The following is a 24,360-nucleotide window of genomic DNA, read 5'->3' on the forward strand; positions in this document are numbered from 1 at the left end:
ATATATATATATATATATATATATATATATATATATATATATATATATAAAGATATCTGCATAACAGGCGAACACTTATATTGCTAGAACTTGATGATGATGATGAGGAGGAGGAGGGTAACACTCAAAGTTAGAGTGATGATTAATTTTAAAAGAATGATGATGGGGATGATGCGGTAATCTAAAAGTTCAATGGAGATGATGCCAGTAATAACCAATGCTCAAATATCAGAATAACCTACATGATGGTGGAAGTATCAATGTTAAAAAAAAAAATACAAAAACAACAACAGCAATAATGATAATAATAATAATAATAATTCGCCTTGCTCTCACTCTCCGTCTCTGTCCTCTCCCAGTCAGTACCGCGGGGTTGTGAGCGCGCGGAAACTCCCTCACTGTATTTATGTAGGTTGAGGCTTCTTTACAAGCTGATATAAACGTAAGGAGTATATTTAGAGTAACACCATCGCTCTCTCACCATTTACAGAAGAAGCCAGATCACTAAGATATATTATTTAACAAGTCTGAGGGTGGAATAGGTGTTTTTGAAGTTGTGCAGTAGGACAGTTTTGGCGGGAACTTTGACCGCGCTGCCTGACGTAGGATCAATAGCCTCCCTTCCGTAAACTCCCTTTTAAGTAATTTGCCTACTTAAGCACTTATTACTGCCATCTGTTAAACTGATATTTGCAATTGGTTTATAAGATGTCAGTAGCGTTAAGTGTGAAATAGGAGAAACAGTGATGCAATAGTTAAGTGTGCGTATGTATGTATGCACGTATGTGTGTATGTTGGTGTGTGCTCAGTTTGGAAGGCCTCCTGTACGTATTCAGGTGGGAAACGTTTTGTGATTGAATATTTGTTGTTGAGGTACGTACCTGGGTGAGAGCACGAAGGGTGATATTTCTCTGCACGTAAAAAAAATGTTAGCATGTTTTTTTTTTTCTTTTTCTTTTTTTTTACTTTGATGTATACCTGCCATACTTTCCTGGTCATGGGAGACTACGTTGCACCTCTTCCTTGGTTATTTATTTTGCATATAAGCAAGTTTTTTCCCGCTAACCAAGAGGAAAAAGAAAGTGTGATTGAGCGACGCAGGTAGGAAACTGGTCACCATTGTGCTAATGAAGTGTGTGTGTGTGTGTGTGTATCTCTCTCTCTCTCTCTCTCTCTCTCTCTCTCTCTCTCTCTCTCTCTCTCAGTATCTCCGTATGTTCTTTATCTTTTAATTTTAGATTATTTTAATTTCTCCCCATCCACTTTACCTGTATTTCCTTTCTCTCCCTCTCTCTCTCTCTCTCTCTCTCTCTCTCTCTCTCTCTCTCTCTCACACACACACACACACACACACACACACACCATGTATTAGTGACAGAGTGTAGTAGAAACAAAAAAAATCACCCTAAGTGTTCCTGATACAAGACGCCATCTCATCAAAAGTACAATTTATCATTCAGTCAGGCCTCAACGCTCATGACAACAAAGGCGTGGAATATTCTCGAAGCTCTTGTCACAAAACGTTCCTGGTCCCTGAGCCGAGATGCGTAGCTTACTGAGCCGAGGAAGATGAACCAACGTACAAACCTACACATAAACAACAGAAATCTATAAACAGCGGACTATTACATCATTTTTTTTTGCAGTATATTCTTAATGGTATGACTGTTTTATCCAGTCATGGTACAAAATGGTTTACTATCATGAAATGTGGAGAGAAGTACTGACAGAGCCAATGAAGGAAATGTTATTGTTATCGTACGTCAGACAGCGCTACCCGGGCACTACAGGAGTTGCCAGTTTAGCGATTGTACAGCTTAGATATTTATTCCCATTTAGCAAGTACTTTTACGGATCTTTACCAAGTTTTAGCAGCTTGATCTCAGTGTTTAGCGGTTTTTCTTGAGATGTTTAGCGGTTTTTCTTGAGGTGTTTGTGCTTAGCGACTTTCAAACACCTCTAGCGGGTATTGTGAATCTGTTTAAAGCAGCGTTACACACCATAACATCACCAAACATATCCTACACCACGTACGCCTTTTTATTGTATTCTATTTCAATTACTGGTACAGACGGTTCCTTGAGAGTGAATATTGTAGATGCACAGCTGGTGGATACGTTTACGAAGCCTGCCAACGTCACAACTGCCGAGGTTATATAAAGTGGCGCTGACGGTCGCGAGTCGCACTGCACCTTCTTCCCCGCGAGTTTGTTAGCAAGTAAGTGACGTTTTCTTGTGACACTGCTGTGGTACCGTATTTATAAACGTTCTTCGGTTGTGATGGTACCGTATTCATAAACGTTCTTAAGTTGTAGATGGTACCGTATTAGAGACTTATATGGTACCGTATTTATAAACTTTTCGGTTGATGGTACCGTATTCATAAACGTTCTTAAGTTATAGATGGTACCGTACCAACAGTATTCATAAATTTTGTTTTGGTGTGTTGATGGTACCGTATTCATAAACATTATTGTACTAGTTTTTAAAGTTCGTTTTATTATTATTATTATTATTATTATTATTTATTATTATTATTATTATGAATACTACTACCCCTACGTGTCAAGTGGGGTTGGTGGAGGATTAGTGCCCTGTAAAACAACTCTGAGCCCTTGGCCACCCCGTTTGGGATACATGGCGTCTGGCAGTGAATGAATGAATGAACTACTACTACTACAGGACCTGCACACTTTATAACCAATTTTAGTCAAGTATTAAGCCATATAGAAGACAGTTTATATTTTCAATCGTATAGCAATAAACACACTGCTCCTCGCGGGTTGTAAATTTACCAAGTACGCAGGTTTAATATGCATCATCGACATATGGTTCCAAACACCTTCACATGGCACCACTTGGGCATGCAGGACAGGTGTGATTGTATTTTCTTACATTCACCGTGTATTTATGTATTTGTAGTTATTTATTTTCGCGGGTAGCTGGTGATTTGAGACGCATAGGCCACTTTAACGAAACTCAAATACACAGACTTCCCGACCTCATCCGGGATCGATATTATGGCCGTAGGTTCGCCAGTCCACACCTGTACTGTACTACCACCTCGACCCTCTTACTACAAAACATGCTTGCTTTTCTTGTTCATTATTGCATCGTGATAGACACTGTTAGCATGTTTTCCTCTTTTTTTTTTCTTGGAGTAATCTTGCGGGCTTCTGGCCTTTGGTTCCTTCTTCCTTGCATACAGAAAAATAACCCACATAGTTGCCATGACCATATATACTTCAGGGTGCCATAATACTGCTTGTTGTTTTTCTGTATGTGTATTTCTGCGTATGTATGCATGTACGTAACAAAGCTCTTTTTAACGAAATAGTGCACATGAGGCCATTGGGATGCAGCATCTGATGTCCCGAGTTTGTCCAGATTAATATTCACAGAGGAGGTGTTTTGGTTGTCGTGGCAGAAGCACCCTGGCACGGATAAAACTCTACGCACTTCTCACTCCCCATTTCAATACCAGCTTCCATTTTCCCTCACTCTGTATCTATCTCTGTTTTCCTTTCAAGCTTTCTGTTTATTGATATTAAGTTTGGATGTAAGAATACCGAAACTCCAAACCCTTAGTCATTTTTTGAACTTTCCACACAACCACTGAGGACCATCAGCAGACAGTCTGTTTGGTCTAGATATGTATGTCGTCGAGAAGGTGTTTTAGGCCCCCCGCCCCCTCCGGTCAAGTGCCAGCGAGCGAAGGCACTGGGCATATTATTTTCTTTGGGTGAGGGAAGCTGTATAATTCTACGGGTTAACGAAGCCAGATTTCAGCACCCTTTTACGGATCTTGAATTTGGCACTGTTATCATGTTTTTGTTTTATTCATGGAGGGGACAGTTTTGCGGACTTCTGGCCTTGGGTTCCTTCTTTCTTGCCTTAAAAAAATCACAGCATAACAAAACCATCTTGATAGCTTATGTATAAAAGGCGAAAGGGTTAATGAGGCCTGAATTACAGTTTAGCTATTTCATTATTGATTTTGATCCTCGTGTAGTGAATCGGGATAAAATCTTGATCTTATTTTTCATTTCTGTATAAAGTTTGTCGTTGTAACACAGACCACCTGAAGGAAGACTGACAACCTGCACGACAAGGGGCTAAAGACCCTGTTATGTAATTGTCCTGCTTGTCCATTGCAGTACTACTGGTGCATTGCCCCCCACAACAACCCCTGCCAACACCAACACCAACACCTGCCAACAACAAGACCTGCCAACACCAACATCTGCCAACAAGACCTGCCAACACCAACACCTGCCAACCAAATCTGCCAACAAGACCTGCCAACACCAACACCTGCCAACGAAATCTGCCAACAACTACCAACACCTGCCAACGAAATCTGCCAACACCAACACCTGCCAACCAAATCTGCCAACAACTACCAACACCTGCCAACCAAATCTGCCAACACGAACACCTCTACCAACAACTGCCAACCAAATCTGCCAACAAGACCTACCAATAACCAACCAAATCTGCCAACAAGAACGCCTGCCAACACCTTCCAACAAAATGGCTGACAACCCCCATGAGGAAGCTCGGAGGAAAATGGCGGAGGTGGAGGCGATGGAGGTGTGTGATCCCCTGAGTGGCCTCGCTTTGCCAGACAGTCGGACCGGTGAGCCTCAGTCTGGCAGGGGAGTGGCAGACCGAGGACGAGGTCACGTTGATGGAAGGTGGGACTTGAGCGGAGGGCGTGACATCAGTGGAGGAAATGACGTCAGTGGCCACGGTGGTGATGGAAGGGACGGTACTGGTGGAAGTGACATCAGTGGAAGACAGGACATCGGTGGAAATGACATCAGTGGAAGGCAGGACATCAATAGCTATGACATCAATGGCAGTGGTATCGGTGGAAGGCGGGACATAAGTGGAAATGACATCAGTGGAAAGCAGGACATCAGTGATAGTGGTATCGGTGGAAGGCAGGACGTCGGTGGAAATGACATCAGTGGAAGGCAGGACATCAATAGCTGTGACATCAATGGAAGGCAGGACATCAATAGCTGTGACATCAATGGAAGGCAGGACATCAATAGCTGTGACATCAATGGAAGGCAGGACATCAATAGCTGTGACATCAGTGGAAGGCAGGACATCGGTGGTAGTGACATCGCCAGAGGACAGGACAGCGGTGGATGGCATGATGTCGGTATGGGGAATGACATCAACAGAGACCACACTGGCGAAGGGCGTGACATTAGTGGGAGGAGTGACATCGGTGGAAGATATGAAGAGTATATCAGAAGGGATGACATCAGTGGAAGGAGTGACATCAGTGGAAGATATGACAATGGTGGAAGGAATGACATCAGTGGAAGGGGTGACATCAGTGGAAGGGGTGACATCAGTGGAAGGGGTGACATCAGTGGAAGGGGTGACATCAGTGGAAGGAGTGACATCAGTGGAAGGAGTGACATCGGTGGAAGATATGACAACGGTGAAGACTATATCAGAAGGGGTGATGTCAGTAGAAATTATGCTGGTGGGAGACGTGACATCAATGACATCAGTGGGAATCATATCGGCCGAGCGTATGGCTTGGGAGGAGGACGCGATGTCAGGTACGTGAACTTTCTTTGCATTATTTTTTTCATCTGCCGTATTCATAAATTTTCTTAAGCATGAGTTATCTGTCCTTAGTCACCGTATTCATAAACTTTCTTGAGTAGTAATTTATCTTTGCTCAGCTGCCGTATTCATACACTTACCTAAGCATGAATTATCTGTCCTTAGTCACCGTATTCATAAACTTTCTTGAGTAGTAATTTGTCTGCCTAGCCGCCGTATTCATAAGTTTACCTAAGCATGAGTTATCCGTCCTTAGTCATCGTATTCATTAACTTTCTTGAATAGTAATTTATCTTTGCTCAGCTGCCGTATTCATAAACTTACCTAAGCATGAGTTATCTGTCCACAAAGTCACTGTATTCATTAACTTTCTTGTGTAGTAATTTATCTTTGCTCAGCTGTCGTATTCATAACTTTACCTACGCATGAGTTATCTGTCCTTAGTCACCGTATTCATAAACTTTCTTGAATGTGATTTATCTTAGCTGCCATATTCATAAATTTACCCAAGCATGAATTACCGGTCCTCACATAGCCACCTTATAAACCTTCTTGAATATAACTTATCTGTAGAGACGGACTTGGCAGGATTAAGATTAGAAATTATCCTGAGGCCGCCTTAAGGTCGAGACAGAAGCCACTGCGGAGGAACAAGGAAAGGTCATGTGGCATCAGTGACCTTATAATTGATAGGCATTATTCCCAAGTATTTATTTTGTGTAGAGATAGACCTGGGGGGAATACGGTCAATGGATTCTTACGTAGGTCACCCCATGATCGAGATATATCCACTGTAGAGGAGCCAGGAAAGGTCATGTGGCATCAGTGACCTTATAATTGACAGGCATTATTCCAAGTGTTTATTTTGTGTAGAGATGGACCTGGGGGGAGTAAGGTAGTAAATTCTTCCTCAGGCCGCCTCATGATCGAGACATACCAGTTAAGTTCATGTGGCTGTGACCTTATAACTGATAGGCATTATTCCCAAGTATTTATTTTGTGTAGAGATAGACCTGGGGGGAGTAAGGTCAATGAATTCTTACGTAGGTCACCCCATGATGGAGACAAGGAAAGGTCATGTGTCTCTAGTGACCTTATAACTAATAGGCCTTATTCCAGGTATTTATTTTGTGTAGAGATGGACCTGGGGGGAGTAAGGTAGTAAATTCTTCCTCAGGCCGCCTCATGATCGAGACATACCAGTTGCTGGGGAAGCAGAAGAAATAATCCGGCCCGAAGACGCTGGCCAAGGAGGTAGTGGCTGGCTGTAGGGACGGTCTTGGGGGAACTAAGGTTGCTAATTCTTCCTCAGGCCGCCTCATGATCGAGACATACCAGTTGCGGAGGAAGCAGAAGAAATAATCCGGCCCGAAGACGCTGCTCAGGGGGGCGGTGGCTGGCTGGGCGGGGTTCGGGGCATGTTCAGTACTGACACCTTCTGGCGGCTGATGGGCAGGATGAACGCGTCAGATGCACAGGCGGCGGCGGAGATGAAGAGGAAGATGCTGGAGGCGCAGCGTGGCAGCCAAGGCTTCCACCACGCCACGGAGAGGGTCAGTGAGAGAGAGAGAGAGGAGTGCAAAACTGAAATAATGACACGAAGAGAAAAGAAAATAATCACACACACACACACACACACACACACACACACACACACACACACACACACACACACACACAGACCAGAGAGAACTAGGGCAAAAAACACTGCCTCTAGCCCAGTAACTTCACCCCTTAAGGTTTTCACATAGTTAATTAATGCTAAACTATTTCTTCCATTGGCGATCTTTATATGACAAAGGCATATTCATTCTGCCATTTTTTTTTGTCTACATTTACTATAGATAATTTTGTTTTTCCTTACTGTTTTTTCCTAGAATGGAGAGGTATATGAGAGAGGGTGTGTGTGAGCTGGGAGCAGGGCAGTGAAATGGCGGGGGAGAGGGCGACATGGAGGCGATTTGTTTGTGGCCACCCCTTACGGGATTAAGGCGTCTGGCAATAAATAGATAGATAGTGTTCTTACCAGCACTAGTTATCAAGGCCTTGCACGTCTCTTTCTTGTCCCATAAATCCCTTTCTTGGCCGATAAATCCCTTTCTTGGCCGATAAATCCCTTTCTTGCCCCATAAATCCCTTTCTTGTCCCATAAATCCCTTTCTTGCCCCATAAATCCCTTTCTTGGGCCCATAAATCCCTTTCTGGGCCGATAAATCCCTTTCTTGCCCTATAAATCCCTTTCTTGTCCCCATAAATCCCTTTGTTGCCCCATAAATCCCTTTCTTGGCCCCATAAATCCCTTGCTAGGCCCCATAAATCCATTTCTTGGCCCATAAATCCCTTTCTTGGCCCATAAATCCCTTTCTTGGCCCCATAAATCCCTTTCTTGGCCCATAAATCCCTTTCTTGGCCGATAAATCCCTTTCTTGGCCGATAAATCCCTTTCTTGGCCCCATAAATCCCTTTCTTGGCCCATAAATCCCTTTCTTGGCCCCATAAATCCCTTTCTTGGCCACTTATCCTGAAATTTACTGGCATCTTGAGACAGTGTTCATATATTCTGAACCCTACTTGAGCCTTTCATCTTGAGAATTTTCTTACTCTGAACCCTATTTGAACGTAATATCTTGAGACAATTTTCTTACACCGAACCCCACTTTGAGCCAGGCATCTTGAGACAATTATCTTATATTCTGAACCCTACTTGAGCCTTTCATCCTGAGAATTTTCTTATTTTGAACCCTTCTAGAACCTGATATCTTAGACAGTTTTCTTATACCCTGAGCCTATCGCAACCTTCTGCCTTTCTAGTATAATTTGAAATATGAGGTTTGTTCATCGTATGGTTTTTCCTGTCTAAGAGCCTGGAAACAGATGATTTTTGGAGGGGAGGAGGATGTAGGGGGTGAGAGATGATTGATGATGATGATAATTGATGATGACGATGATAATTACTGTTATTACGTGGGCTAAATTGATGCTTTTCTCTTTAGGTGTTTGAGGACGAGGTGGGAGAGACCAGGTACCAACTAAAGAGCACCAGGAGCATGAAGGTGAGTTTGGCTGTAGTTCCGGCTGTGTTGATGTGTTGGTGTTGTTGTTGATGCTTCCTCCATTGATGTAAGATGACGACACCGGTTATGAAGTGACAGGGAAGTTGATTGTTGTGTGTGTGTGTGAGAGAGAGAGAGAGAGAGAGAGAGAGAGAGAGAGAGACGAAATACAATGGATGGGGAGGAGAATATGTTAAACTAATCTGACAGTAAGAGCTATAAAATATAAGGATAGAGAGAGGGAGAGAGAGCCATTTCCCAAGAGTTGTATTACCCATTGACCCATTTCCCAAGAGTTGTATTCCCCATTGACCCATTTCCCAAGAGGTGTATTTCTCATAGACCCATTTCCCAAGAGTTGTATTTCTCATGGACCTGTTCTCCCCATGAACCTCCCATCTTGCCCTTGTGTTTGGAAATTTTGGCCGAAGTTTAAGGCCTGTCTGTTTTTAATTCGTTTTATTTTTATTTATTTATTTATTTATTTATTTTTTTCAGATCACGCCACATCGTCAGCGCTGGTTTTGGGAATAGGCAAGGGATGGATTTTGTAACCTCTCCAGTCTGTCTCTCTCTCTCTCTCTCTCTCTCTCTCTCTCTCTCTCTCTCTCTCTCTTGATGCTGCTACCAGAGGACTTTATGCAGTTTAGCAGAGCCGTTGGGTAGTGAAGGCACTGATGAAGGTTGATTTGAGACCCTTGGAGGCAGAATAGTCTCTGCTAAGCTGTATAATAGTGTGTAGCAGGTACAACAGTCTCTGCTAAGCTGGATAATAGTGTGTAGCAGTTACAATAGTCTCTGCTAAGCTGTATAATAGTGTGTAGCAGTTACAATAGTCTCTGCTAAGCTGTATAATAGTGTGTACCAGTTACAATAGTCTCTGCTAAGCTGTATAATAGTGTGTACCAGTTACAATAGTTTCTGCTAAGCTGTATAATAGTGTGTAGCAGTTACAATAGTCACTACTAAGCTGTATAATAGTGTGTAGCAGTTACAATAGTCTCTGCTAAGCTGTATTATAGTGTGTAGCAGTTACAGTAGTCACCCTCTTCTGTCTTTCTTTCCTTCATTCTTTCCTGTTGCTTCTGCCTGTGGGTGACTCAACACTGAGTGACAAGCCGAATGGTTTGCTATACACCAGGAAACCATTTACTACGCTGGGTGGTAACCATATAACCAAATTATGGTGCCTGGTGGTTTAGTGGGTAATTACGGTGCCTCAGTCGGATTGAGCCCGTGAAAGTTTAAAACCAAGGGATGGTTGGGGTTTACTGCTCATGTAATGCCACTCAGGGATGAGTGAGGCTGGTCACTCTCATCTTAAATGTCAGGACCAACTTGCCTAGCCCCGGGCTCCTACGCTCCTCATGGGGCGACGGAGGATTGGATGATGGATGGATGGATAATAATAATAATAATAAAATTATTATTATTATTATTATTATTATTATTACTTTACTGTTATTGTTATTTCTGTATTATTATTATTATTATTGTTTTATTATTATTATTATTACTACAACTACTACTACTACTGAAGGGGAATCATCTGTATATTTACCATTTATAACAGAAATATATTTGGCTTAATGATGCATTTCTTTACTAAATAAAGGAATCGTTTGGTGTAAGATCATTTTTAAAGGTGTCAGTAAAGACGCAGGGAAGAGAGTAAGAGTAAATTATGAGAGAGAGAAAGTAGATTATAAGAGAAAGTAAGTGAAGAGTAAGAATGAATTGTGAGAGAAAGTAAGACAGTGAAGAGAGTAAGAATGAATTGTGAGAGACAGTAAGAGAGTAAGAATGAATTGTGAGAGACAGTAAGAGAGTAAGAATGAATTGTGAGAGACAGTAAGAGAGTAAGAATGAATTGTGAGATAGTATGACAGTGAAGAGAGTAAGAATGAATTTTGAAAGTAAGACAGGAGAGTAAGAATGAATTGTAAGAGAAAGTAAGACAGTGAAGAGAGTAAGAATGAATTGTGAGAGACAATAAGATAGTAAGAATGAATTGTGAGAGAAAGTAAGATTGTGAAGAGAGTAAGAATATGAGAGATAGTAAGACAGTGAAGAGAGTAAGAATATGAGAGATAGTAAGACAGTGAAGAGAGTAAGAATATGAGAGATAGTAAGACAGTGAAGAGAGTAAGAATATGAGAGATAGTAAGACAGTGAAGAGAGTAAGAATGAACTATGTGAGAAAGTAAGATAGGAAAGAGAGTAAGAATGAATTGTGAGAAAGTAAGATGGTAAAGAGAGTAAGAATGAATTGTGAGAAAGTAAGATGGTAAAGAGAGTAAGAATGAATTGTGAGAAAGTAAGATGGTAAAGAGAGTAAGAATGAATTGTGAGAGAAAGTAAGACAGTGAAGAGAGTAAGAATGAATTGTGAGAGAAAGTAAGACAGTGAAGAGAGTAAGAATGAATTGTGAGAGAAAGTAAGACAGTAAAGAGAGTAAGAATGAATTGTGAGAAAGTAACACAGGAACGAGAGTAAGAATGAATTGTGAGAGAGAGGAGAAAAAAGTATGAGAGGTAGTGAAGAGATTAAGAATATATGAGACGTAGTGAAGACAGTGAATTATTATATTAGTTTGTGTATTTAGCCATAGATCGAAGAAGGGGGCTTTGAATGTGTGAATTTTTACTACAAGATTCCGTAGAAAGCAACCAATGAAAAGTCAATGTTACGTCTCGGTCCCTATTTTGTTGGCTCTTGTTTACATGGATGTCAGTTTGAGTTGTTTGTTTGCTTTGATTCTTGGGCAAATATTGTGCTGGTTGGCTCTTGCTCACGTTCTGCCTGAGAGAGAGAGAGAGAGAGAGAGTGGATGCAGGACAAGACGGAAACTTAAAAGGATCTCATTTACTTTTACACACACACACACACACACAAATAGATAGATAGGTAAATATAAACAGGCAATATTACTTCTCTCAGCTAAATATGGGTAGAATAATTTGCAGTATTATCACTTCCTCTACAGAAAGACTACATAACTTTTTCTGTTACGTAGAGGGCATGTAATATCAGTTTCCAGTACTATCAGAAATTCACCACAGATTTTTGCAGTGTCAATGTGCAAATATAAACCATCGCGGAAACGTTAACATATGGCAAGGGTGATCTATCTATCTATCTATCTATTGCCAGACGCCATAATGCCGTAAGGGGTGGCCATTTGACTTTGAGTTATTTGTTTTACGGGGATGGGCACTAACCCTCCACCAATCCACTTTTTGACACGTAAGGAGCACGTTTGGTTTGGTTATATGGTCACCACCCAGCGTTGTAAATGGTTTCTTGGCTTACAGGAAACCATTTGGCATGTCACTCAATGTCAAGCCACCTGTAAAGGAATGAAAAGCAATAAGAAGTGACAGGAAAGATGGGAGAAATAGGAAGAGAGGAGGGCAGGCACAGAAAAAGAATGATAAAGGCTAAGGAAGAAGGAGGCAGCACTACATCAAGTGAGTGGATGATGGTCGCCACCACCTACCACTAGGCAAGGATGATAAATTTTAAAATGTTCCTTAACGGTTTTCTGCTGCACGTATTTAAATTTCGACTTATCCTCTGCTCTTACTTGACCCAAAATTACCTCCTCTAACTTGAATGCCATGTTGTAACAAAAGATTAGCATTAGATTAAGATGCTAGTCACGAGGAAGTGCTGTGGAAAGGATGTACCGCTGTAGTATTGTCTCTCTGCAACCAGTTAAGCTTATTTCGTCTATCTCATTGGCAGAAAGTTACTGTTATGGCCCTACCTTCTTCCCGTAGCACTTCATTGTGACTAGCATCATAATCTAGTATCATTCCATTCTTACAATTCAGAATTCAAGACGGAGATGGTAATTCAGGTTAGCATCGATTTCTGCTGTCTTAAATGATGATACAGTCGCAATTTAGCATTTTTTTTTATCCATTTCCGCTAGCGATATTCTGCATTTTTAGCATTTTCTAGCCACATTCAGTGCTAGCGATATGCTTAAAGTATTAAAAAAAAAATTACACTGTTTTAACAATATTCTAGAGGTATTAGCATTTTTCAGGAGATTTCTTGGAGATTATTGTATCTTAGCGAGTTTTGGGAAAAGTTTAGCGATATCTAGTTTCTGTAAAGCCTCTAGCCTCCCGATACGATAATGTTCAGTATCCGTCAGGCAGTGATAGAGAGTGGCACGTCAATTTTTCTGGTCAGATTGTTGAATGTTGGTTTTGTGAAAGGTGAATTAACTTCCATATATTTGTGATCAGCATTTTAGACAGCAGCATTGTGCATTCGTGATTCAAGACCACCAATATTCGTTAGTGATCAGCGTTTAAAACAGCAAGAATAACTTTTATTTTTAGATCAACAATAGCGCAGTTGTGATTTTAGCAACTGAATTCGTGATTATAGACAGAAGTACATTTGTGATGAGCATTTAGGCAGCGGCGATGTCTATTTGTGTCTACTTGCGATTTTAAAATGTCAACAGAGCTCATTTTATTGGTAGACGGCAACAGTGGGCAGTTGTGAATAGCATTGAAAAAATATCAGCGATCAGTATTTTGGACTTCGAAAATACGAACCTGTGACAGCAACTCAGAAGAATTTGAAACCAGCGGATTAGAGCGCAACAGATAGACCAACGGATTAGAGAGCAACAGCGTATTCTTGTGATCAGCATTTGAAACCATTATTTTTTACTCGAATTGAATACGGTAACTGAAATGGCGCCAGTTAGCGGTCGGAAAAATATTGGAACCTCACGCCACTCCTCCATCATCCAGAAAGACAAGGTAAGAGTGAATTAGGCTATCTTCACTTGAAAATTTGAGGTGTTTTGCTTAGTTCACCTTAAATTGGGCTTAAATATGAAGTGTTTTGCATAGATCACGTTAAATTGGCCTTAAAATTGACGTGTTTTGCTTTGTTCACGTTAAATTGGCCTTAAAATTGAGGTGTTTTGCTTTGTTCACCTCATATTGGGCATAAATATGAAGTGTTTTGCATAGATCACGTTAAATTGCCCTTAAAATTGAGGTGAGGGGTTAGTTCACCTTATATTGGGCATAAATATGAAGTGTTTTGCATAGATCACGTTAAATTGGCCTTAAATTTGAAGTGTTTTGCTTAGATCACCTTAAATTGGCCTTAAAATTGAAGTGTTTTGCTTAGTTCACGTTAAATTGGCCTTAAAATTGAAGTGTTTTGCTTAGATCATGTTAAATTGGGCTTAAAATTGAAGTGTTTTGATTTGTTCACGTTAATTAGCCTAAGTGTCAATATTAACCTTGAATGCTGAGCTGTAGATAGATTAATACAGTACTAGAATTTGGTGCTAGTTACGAAGAAGTGCTGTGGAGAGGAATTAATGCGAACTTTAACAATAGATTAATACTAGAACTTGGTGCTAGTAACGAAGAACCGCTGTGGAGGAGTAAATGTTAAACTGTAACAATAGGTTAACACTTGAATTTGGTGCTAATCACGAAGAAGTGCTACGGAGATGAATAAATGCTGAACTGTAACGATAGATTAGCACTAGAATTTGGTGCTAGTCATGAAGAAGTGCTACGGAGAGGAATAAATGCTTAGCTGTAACAATAGATTAGCACTAGAATATGGTGCTAGTCACGAAGAAGTGCTGTGGAGAGGAGGTAATGTTGAGCTGTAACAGTAGACTAATATTAGAATGTTATGCTAATCACGAAGAAGTGCCATGGAGAGGAATGAATGCTGAGCTGTAACAATAGATTAATACTTGAATTTGGTGCTAGTCACGAAGAAGTGTTGAGGAGACGAATTAATACTGAGCTAGGTTAACACGAATTTGGTGCAAGTCACGAAGAAGTGCTACGGAGAGGAATAAATGCTGAAGTAACGACAGATTAACACTAGTAATCAAGTTTTTAGTGGCACAGTTCCGTCAGATGAAAACAGGCTATTATCCCTTCAATACAGCTACATCATTATTTCTTTATTCTTTTTCCCCAAAGCTATTTTATTGAATTTTGGTGACTCCTGACTTTGAGCACACTTTGAGGTGATTATTTTGAGAGACTGTCATGGAGGAGAGAAGGAGAGAGAGAGAAATAAAAAGAGGAGAGACCTGAAGTATTCCATTATTACTATTCCTACTAACACTACTGCTACTACTGCCACTACTAATACTGCTACTACTACTACAACTACTACTGTTGCTACTACCACCCTTTTTAGTTATTATTGTTATTATTTATCACTACAGGTCATCGTTTCACGCTTCATACAGTCACATCCATAATTCTTGAAGCATAGACATCTATAAATATTGAACACACACACACACACACACACACACACTCTCTCTCTCTCTCTCTCTCTCTCTCTCTCTCTCTCTCACACACACACACACACACACACACACACACAAGAATGCCGTCCAGATATCCCCTTCTCAGTCTTTATTAGTCCATTACTGAAAGAGAAAATAAAGTGGGTGTCTGGAATGAGTAATACATCTTTAAACATTTGCATTAAGGACGCCATTATGCAGATCGCCTCAATATTTTTATCTCGGCCATATTTTACAGAAAGCTGGGAATATGAGGCTGGTGGAGGGAAAAATATACGCTGATATAACTGGTATTTTACTCACCATCCACTCGTTCGATGTAGCACTGCGGGGAGAATAAACGCTGATATAGCCTAACTGGTATAATACTCACCATCCACTCATACGATGTAGTACTGCGGGGAGAATAAACGCCGATGTAGGTTAACTGGTATTTAACTTATCGCCCCGAACGCCCACCATCCACTCATTCGATGTAGTGCTTCCTTCTGCCTTCGGGAGACTCTGTGAAGATGAAAGCTGATGTCTCGCATTAAACTTACCGTCCACCATCTACTCATGCGATGTAGTTCTGTCTGGGGAAAGTAGTTGCTGATATAACACCTTTTGAACTCCTACCGCCCACCATTCACTCACACGATGTAATGCTGAAGTGTTTAACAAATGTCAGTACTGAAGTATATGAAAATGATCATATCTGAATTTCTCTCTCTCTCTCTCTCTCTCTTAATTCGTTTCACCTCAGGGTACACCGTCTCAAAAGACTCTTATAATCTTGAAAAGGCGTTTCGGAATAAGAGAGAGAGAGACTATTTTTGTTGGTTAAGATAGAGACGAAGGAATTTTAGATGTTCAGAGGAAGAAGCTGAGAGAGAGAGAGAGGTTAGGAAAAGCACGTGAAAGAGAATGGAGTGAGTAGAGAGTAAGAAAATAAAGATATAGAGCGGGAGAGAAAATTAGAAGGGGAATTTGAAAGGAAGGGACTGAATGGAGAGAGAGAGGGGGGGAGAAGGGGAGGGGGGAAAGGAGGAGGAGGTGGAAGTGTGTATTTGTGAGATGGCGTTGTTTAAAAGGGAAAAGGATGTGAATACGTATGAGAGAGAGAGAGAGGCCTTTTACCACATATTCCATTTTCTTTATCAATATTGACTCTTGTACTGAGGGGGGGTACACGTGGAGAGAGAGAGAGAGAGAGATCCAGTTTGCTCAAAGGACATAGAAGGACCTCAGGAATTCCTTTATTATCTCCCCTCTCCTATCCCCCCACCCACCCTATCCACCCTCCCAATCCCTCACCCTATCCCCCACCCACCCTATCCTACCCTCCCAATCCCTCACCCTATCCCCCACCCACCCTATCCTACCCTCCCAATCCCTCACCCTATCCCCTCCCCCACCCACCCTATCCTACCCTCCCAATCCCTCCCTTTATCCTCCTCACCCACCCACCCACATTGAAGCCAAGTGCAAAGGCATACCGGTTTATATTGCAGTGATGCGGACGTTGTGGTTAGGGAGAGTAGCATTTCTCTCTTCCTGTCACCGTACCCAACACACACACACACACACACACACACACACACACACACACACACACACACACTCTGTTACGGTGGAGTGGAAAGGTTGGAGGAAAGTAGGGAAGGATGAGGAGGAAGGAAGAAATAGAGGGATATATTGATGTGGTCTTTCACCGTACCCAACACACACACAGTTGCGGTGGTTTGGAAGGCTTGGAGGAAAGTAGGGAAGGAGGAGGAGGAAGGAAGGAAGAAGGAGAGGGAGGGAAGAAGGAAGAAATAAGGAGAAGGAAGGAAGAAGGAGAGGGAGGGAAGACGGAAGAAATAAGGAGGAAAAAAGAGGAATATACTAGTGATCTATCCAGCACATGGTTACGGTGAAGTGAGGTGGAGGGATTGGAGGAAGTAGAGAAGAAGGAATAAGGAAGACAGGAGGAGGAGGAAGAAGAGGACGGACGGAAGGGGGGGAAAGGAGTGGAGGAAGACAGGAGGAGGACAGAAGGAAGGGGGAAAGGAGGAGGAAGAGGGGAAAGGAGTGGAGGAAGACAGGAGGAGGAAGAGGAAGAAGACAGAAGGAAGGGGGGAAAAGAGTGGAGGAAGACAGGAGGAGGAAGAAGATGGAAGGATTGGGAGAAAGGAGGAGGAGGAAGAGTAGGAGGATTTGGGAAGATTAGGAGGAAAGGATGATGAGCAACAGAGAGGAAAAGGGAGGAGGAGAAGGAAAAGGAAAGGAAGAGGAAAAACGAAGAGGAAGGAGGAGGAGGAGGAAATGGAGAGGAAGGAAGAGAAGAAAGATTAACGTAGAGAAAGAAGAGGTTAACTGAAAGAAAAACAATAAAAAGAAATTCAAGCTAACTCACACACACACACACACACACACACACACACACACACACACACACACACACACACACACACACACACAGAAGTTCAATATTTCCCTCTGAATAACCGAACTACACTGGAGGGGAACGAGATTTTGCGATATTTTGCGAGATTTTGCGATGCCGTGTTTACTCTGGCCTCGACCAAAATGCAATATGGCGTCGGTGGCATTCGATTCAGCAATATAATCTGTTACCCAGGTCTTTTTCTTTCATATTTACTATCTGTCTGTCTATCTATTGCCCGGTGCCTCAATCCCGTAAGGGGTGGCCACAAACAAATCGCCTCCATGTCGTCCTGTCCTCCATTTCATTGCCCTTCCCCCAGCTCACACCCTCTGTCATGTACCTGTCCACTACATTCCTCCATCTCATCCTCGGCCTCCCCCTCCCTCTCCCCCCCTCCACCTCACTCACACTCCTCGTTAGTCTCTCTCCATCCCCTCAACTCACACCCCCTCTCTCATATACCTCTCCAGTCCGTCCCGTCATCTCATCCTCAGCCTCCCCATCCTCTCCCCCACTTCACCTCTTTCATACACTCCTCGTTAGTCTCTCCATCACCCTCAGCTCACACCCCCTCTCTCATATACCTCTCCACTCCGTCCCTTCATCTCATCTTCGGCCTCCCCCTCCCTCCCCCCCTCCACCTCACTCACCTACACTCTTCGTTAGTCTCTCACTCCATCCCCTCAGCTCACCTCCCCTCTCTCATATACCTCTCCACTCCGTCCCTTCATCTCATCCTCGGCCTCCCCCTCCCTCCCCCCCCTCCACCTCACTCACCTACACTCTTCGTTAGTCTCTCACTCCATCCCCTCAACTCACACCCCCTCTTTCATATACCTCTCCACTCCATCCTCGGCCTCCCCCTCCCTCTCCCCCTCTCCACCTCACTCACATACACTCTCCTCGTTAGTCTCTCGCTCTCCATCCTCTCCACATTACGCCGGATTGAAACAGGAGATGACGGAAAAAATGGCCATGAAAAAGATAGCGTTTGAAGGATGTGGAAGAGCTTAAGGAAGTTGGGTCTTGGGCAAACTTCTTAAATGTTGACAGAACCGGGGAGGACATGGGAGGAGGGAGGGAGGGAGGAGAGGAGGGAAAGGAGGAGAGAGGGAGGAGAGGAGGGAAAGGTTGGAGAAAAGAAAGGAGGAAGGGAGAGAGGAGAGGAGGGGGGAATAGGTGGAGGAAAGAAAGGAGGAGGGAGAGAGGAGAGGAGGGAAAGGATGGAGGAATGAAAGGAGAAGGAGAGAGGAGAGGAGGGAAAGGAGGAGGGAGGAAGGAGAGGAAGATAAGGAAGAGAGGAGAGGAGGGAAAGGGTGGAGGAAAGAAGGGAGTAGAGGAGAGGAGAGAGATGGGGAAAAGAGGTGGAAGGAAGGAAAGGCGATGGTGAGATGGGGTAAATGGAAGAGAGGAAAGAGGAGAATGGAGTGGAAAGGAGTCAGTAGGAGAGAGAAAGGGAAAAAGTAGGAGAGAAAAGGGAGGGAGAAGGAACGGAAAGGAGGGAGAGAGAGAGAGGGGTGTGGGGGTGGGAGGGAATACCCTTTGACTCTCACCATCACCACCATGAGAGAGAGAGAGAGAGAGAGAGAGAGAGATTTTAATGGAGAGGTCGGCTTGAAAAAAAAAAAAAATCGCCCAATTCTACTCTTTCACCATTGACCTGGCAAAGCACTACCAGAATGGGTTTAATAGAAAGGAGTTTATGAGAGAGAGAGAGAGGGGGGGAGGGGAATATAAGATTAGGACCGTAGGCTGTATATGTTGTTGTTGTTGTTATTGTTACTGTTTTTTCACCAGACTTATGTGATAAATATTATATTACTGTTTATTTTCTGATTGATAGGTTAGTACATTATATACACTAATTTTTTTTTTTACATTCTTTCCATAATATACGAGTAATTCCTTAATGTTCTTCTTTAATGTAATTCATTAATACGAATTATTCTTTAATGTACTTACAATCTGATATGTTTATGTGAAGCTACAGAACGTGGTGAATGTTTTTAGCGTATCAGATAGAGCCAGGATTCCGGGGGCTTGGAAATGAGTGAATGGAAACGTGGCCCATTGGACTGGGCAAATTTAGGCTGTCTGGACATTGCTACTCCTCATCCTGCCCTAGGGTGGGAAAGGAGGTCCTGATGATGATGATGATGATGACAAACAATTTAAGATTTGGAATGTGCTAAACATATTTATAACTCCTTCTCTTCTGATTTAAGTGCTGTAGGGATAATATATTGGATTTAAAGACCATGTGTTTAAAGACCACAGGCTACATTTAAAGACCATGTGTTTAAAGACCACAGGCTATGTTTAAAGACCACGGGCTGCATTTAAAGACCATATGTTTAAAGACCACAGGCTACATTTAAAGACCATATGTTTAAAGACCACAGGTTACATTTAAAGACCATATGTTTAAAGACCACAAATCTAAAGATTAAAGACCACAAATTTAAAGACCATATGTTTAAAGACCACAAATTTAAAGACCATATGTTTAAAGACCACAGATTTAAAGACCCTAAATTATTGGTAAAGATAAATAGGGTAATAAATAACGTGAAATACTCAAAAATAATCCTTGCGGTAGTGGTTGTGTTTAGGCTCCATGTAATCCCTCCCTTCTGACCGGATTACTGCACCTCCGGCATTGGGATTTGACGGATTACCGGATTTAGAGTTCACGGATTAAAATTTTCCAAAAAGTTGTATAGCGATGGTGTTATGTTTTGAAATTAGAACTCACAGACAAGCCTACTTCCGGTTTAAATCTAACCTAACCTAACCGAACCTAACTTAACCTAATGCGACCAACCTAACTAAATTAAACTAAACTAAACCAAATGCTAACTAACTTAAACGAAACGAAACTAACTAAATGCCAACTTAACCCTACCTAACCTAAACTAAACTAAATTAAACGAAACGAAACTAAATGCTAACTTAACCGACCTAAACTAAACTAAACTAAACTAACTTAATGCTAACTTAACCGACCTAAACTAAACTAAACGAAACTAAGCTAACTAAATGCTAACTTTACCTGAACTAAACTAAACGAAACTAAAGCAAATGCCTCCCCTACAGTATATAACATTTCGAAAATTTGAATACGTGAAATCCAAATCCCTCCGTCCGTAAAATCACAATGCCACTGCACCTCATCTCTCTCTCTCTCTCTCTCTCTCTCTCTCTCTCTCTCTCTCTCCATTTATATCCCAATGTATCTATATCCTTCTGTCGGCATCCCTCTCTCTCTCTCTCTCTCTCTCTCTCTCTCATTGAACGCAGTAATGGTGCCCCGTAGTGAAAGGGGTCAACAAGGTGTAACAAAGGCTATTAACGAGGTCATTACAGGTAGTCAACAATGAACGTTTTGATACCCCTGGATAGAAGCACGCCATCCCACTTGTTTACGTCGGAGAAACGTTTATGCATCAGAGAAACGTTTTTATATCAGAGGGAAACGTTTATGCATCAGAGAAACGTTTATACATCATAGAAACGTTTATACGTCACAGAAACTTTAACATCAGAGAAACGTTTTTACATCAAAGAGAAACGTTTATGGACGCTTTTAATTACCTGGTGCTCCACGGCTCAGTATATTAAGAGGGAGTAATTTCTCTCTCTCTCTCTTTCTCTCTCTCTCTGTATCCCAGTGTATCTACCTACTGTATATCCGTCTGTCTGTCTACCCCCCCCCTCTCTCTCTCTCTCTCTCGTTTGACATAGTTCCTTTTTTGTCTAACAAACATTTTTCTCCCCATTTCACCCCCAAGTTCTCTCCTTCCTCTCCTCCCCCCCTTGCTCTCTCTCTCTCTCTCCACACAATGTGCCTAAAGGGAAGCAATTCGGAAAAAGATAATTATTCTTATTGTATGTTTGAGAGCGTGTAGGAAGGAGGGGAGGAGGGTGATAGATAGATAAATAGATAGATAGTTGGATAAATAGATAGATAGATGGATGGATGATAATTCTCTTACTGTATTTTTATGAGCGTGCGTAAGGAGGCCAGGACATGCGATAGATAGATAGACAGATAAGTAGATGGATGGACGGATAGATAGATAGATGGATGGATAGGTAGAATGATAGATATTTAGATAGATGAATGGATACACATAAATGGAAATAGAAGTGAGAGATAGGTATATAAATGGATAGATAGGTAAGTAGATAGCTTATTAGGTGAGCGAATGAATGCAGTATATAGATAGATAGATAAATAGATAGATAGGAAGATGCAGATAGATAATATGAAGATACCTTTGTGTATGAAATAATATGATTAATTTACAGATTTATAAATATGTAGGTGAATAAAAACATACATATCCCACATACATACATACCGGTACACATACATGCTCGTACATAGTAGATAGATAAGTAGATAGATAGATGGATAAGTTACAGAAACGTTTATATTGGAACACTGAGACAACCCGCCATTCTCATCGATTAAGGAAGCTCCCTAACATCTGTTCCTTAGCGATTTATTTTTGGATATCGCCGGTTAATATCCTGTTAATTTATTATCTGCACAGAGCAAGGCGATATTATATGGATTTATGTAATACAGAAGTGGACAATAAAGTGTAATGAGCAAAATAAATCGCTTAGGAAAACGTGTTAGGGAGCGTCGAGAATAAGAGCCGTCGATATAAATTGCAATATATGACGATATTGGATTGATTTATGTAACAGAAGAGGACAGTGAGGTGTAAAAAGCAAAATAAATCAATCACGAAAAGGTGTTAGGGAGCGTCGAGAATAAGGGCCATACATATAAAATGCTATAGACCTTATTGAATATTTCTAATTTATTTATTTTTATATATTACTTTCCAGATAGCACATACGAGGACAGTAAGGTGTAATAAACAAAATAAATCACTTAGGAAATTGTGTTAGGGAGCGTCGGGAATATGGGCCATAGATACACGTAATAAAGATCCCCAATTTATTTATATTTATTTTTTGAGAGCACAGAAAGGTATAATACACAAAATAAATCAATCAGGAAAAGGTGTTAGGGAGCGTCGAGAATAAAGGCCATAGATATAAATTGCTATACACTTAATAAATATCTCCAATTTGTTAATATTATTATTAAGCACAGAAGAACACAGTAAGGTATAATAAGCTAAATAAATCAATCAGGAAATGGTGTTAGGAAGCGACGGGAATAAAGGCCATAGATATAAATTGCTGTACACTTTATAAATATCTCCAATTTATTTATTTATTATTGTTTTATTCCTATACACAAAAAATATCTCCAATTAATTTTATTTTATTATTTTCAGACAATTAACAGCACAAGAAAAAACATCAAAGTCGAGAAGTTATCTATCTGGACAGCCAGGAGGTAAGTCTATCTGTTTATCTACTATTTATCTATTATTTCCAAGTCCTTATCTATTTATCTATTATTTATCTATTATTTCTGGTAGGGGCATAATGAACAGTGGATTTTAACGCGTGAAAGACTCGGTTTGTCATAGGTTTACCTCTACGAAGTTTGCCAGTCGATTTCCCATTTTCTGTGGATAATGATGCTATTCGCGGTCAAAACACACACACACACACACACACACACACACACACACACACACACACACACACACACACACACACAATGCAACTCACAAGCGGTCCACTTTTCACACACACACACACACACACACACACACACACACACACACAAACAGTGCAACTCACAAGCAGTCCACTTTTCACACACACACAGACACACACACACACACACTCTCTCTCTCTCTCTCTCTCTCTCTCTCTCTCTCTCTCTCTCTCTCTCGTTTTAGTTCATTTAGTTCTTTGCATGCATCCTCCCCCTTTATGGTGGGCATACAGCACCTCTCTCTCTCTCTCTCTCTCTCATTTTAATTCTTTGCCTGCATCCATCCCTTTCCGTTTATGGCGGGCATACAGCACCCATCTACCTACACATTCACCCATTTTAATCTCAGAGAAGGCATACCACCGCCGACGCCAAGAAAATATGCAAACCAGTGACATTTGGAGACATCGTAAACAGACAGACACGGGTGAATACGGACTTCTGGCCTTGGGTTCCTTCTTTCTCGCATATATATGAAAAAAAATGCGCGCGACATGAATCTCACACATCCCGTTTTCTTTCTCTGGGGATGAAGGGGCCTTAAAATTGAGGGGTAACTCTCTTATTTTATTTTTTCTTCATCACGTGGCACCAAACTCGTGAAAAACATTATGGGCCAAGTTTGTGGCTGACGTCCAGGCGAACCTTTACGGGAATTGAAAGGAATCGCTGGCTTTGGCGTGGGTCCAGAGAGAGAGAGAGAGAGAGAGAGAGAGAGAAAGGGTGGGGGAGAAAGGTGAAGAGGAATATAGTGGACGAACGTGGATGAGAGAGAGAGAGAGACGTGGGTGTGGAGAAGAGGAGATGGATAGATGTGCATGAGAGAGAGAGGTGGAGGAGAGAGAGAGAGAGAGGGTGGAGGAGAAAGGTGAAGAGGAATATAGTGGACGAACGTGGATGAGAGAGAGAGAGAGAGAGAGAGAGAGAGAGGTGGGTGTGGAGAAGAGGAGAGGGATAGATGTGCTTGAGAGAGAGAGGGGGGGGTTTGGGGAGAAGGGAGAAGAGAAGGATAGTGGACGGTCGTGGATGAGAGAGAGGAGAGAGAGAAGAGGTGGATTTCGTAGGAGGGTAAAGAGAAGAACAAGTGTAGGAAGTTGAGGTTATGGATAAGATAGAGGAAGAAGGAAGAGGAGGAGAAGGAACAGAGGGAGTAAGAAAAAGAAGAAGAGGAGGAGGAGGAGGAGTGAAGAAGAGGAGGAGGAAGAGTGAAGTAGAAGAGGAGGAGGATTAGGAAGAGGAGAGGGAGAAGAAAAGAAAAAGGAAATTGAAGAGAAAAAAGGACGAGGAGAACAGAAGAAAAAGTAGCGAAGGAAGAAGTGTTGGA

The 24,360-nt window shown here is 41.7% G+C and overlaps 1 protein-coding gene and 1 long non-coding RNA gene across 2 annotated transcripts; both read left to right on the top strand.

The window, feature by feature from the left end:
- Nucleotides 1–2,828: 2,828 nt before the first annotated feature.
- LOC145397536 (uncharacterized) lies at nucleotides 2,829–6,552 on the top strand. The gene is made up of 3 exons (XM_080270607.1): nucleotides 2,829–2,875; nucleotides 4,158–5,585; nucleotides 6,507–6,552. Exons 1-3 carry the CDS (start codon nucleotides 2,829–2,831, stop codon nucleotides 6,550–6,552), a joined length of 1,521 nt encoding a protein of 506 aa, XP_080126733.1.
- Nucleotides 6,553–7,011: 459 nt separating this feature from the next.
- LOC145397439 (uncharacterized) lies at nucleotides 7,012–9,275 on the top strand. Its single transcript, XR_013896988.1, has 3 exons — nucleotides 7,012–7,145; nucleotides 8,586–8,645; nucleotides 9,144–9,275. It is a non-coding gene; the product is annotated as an uncharacterized LOC145397439 (long non-coding RNA).
- Nucleotides 9,276–24,360: the final 15,085 nt, after the last annotated feature.

Source organism: Coenobita brevimanus, chromosome 41, assembly GCF_032717465.1.
Source record: "Coenobita brevimanus isolate Jiangsu-jjx chromosome 41, ASM3271746v2, whole genome shotgun sequence".
NCBI lineage: Eukaryota > Metazoa > Arthropoda > Malacostraca > Decapoda > Coenobitidae > Coenobita > Coenobita brevimanus.

Coding starts and splice junctions, on each gene's coding strand:
- LOC145397536 (XM_080270607.1), top strand. CDS start 2,829: ATGGTTCCAAACACCTTCACATGGCACCACTTGGGCATGCAGGACAG. Junction 2,876..4,157: donor CACTTGGGCATGCAGGACAG/GTGTGATTGTAT, acceptor TGTCCATTGCAG/TACTACTGGTGCATTGCCCC. Junction 5,586..6,506: donor GGAGGAGGACGCGATGTCAG/GTACGTGAACTT, acceptor ATTCTTCCTCAG/GCCGCCTCATGATCGAGACA.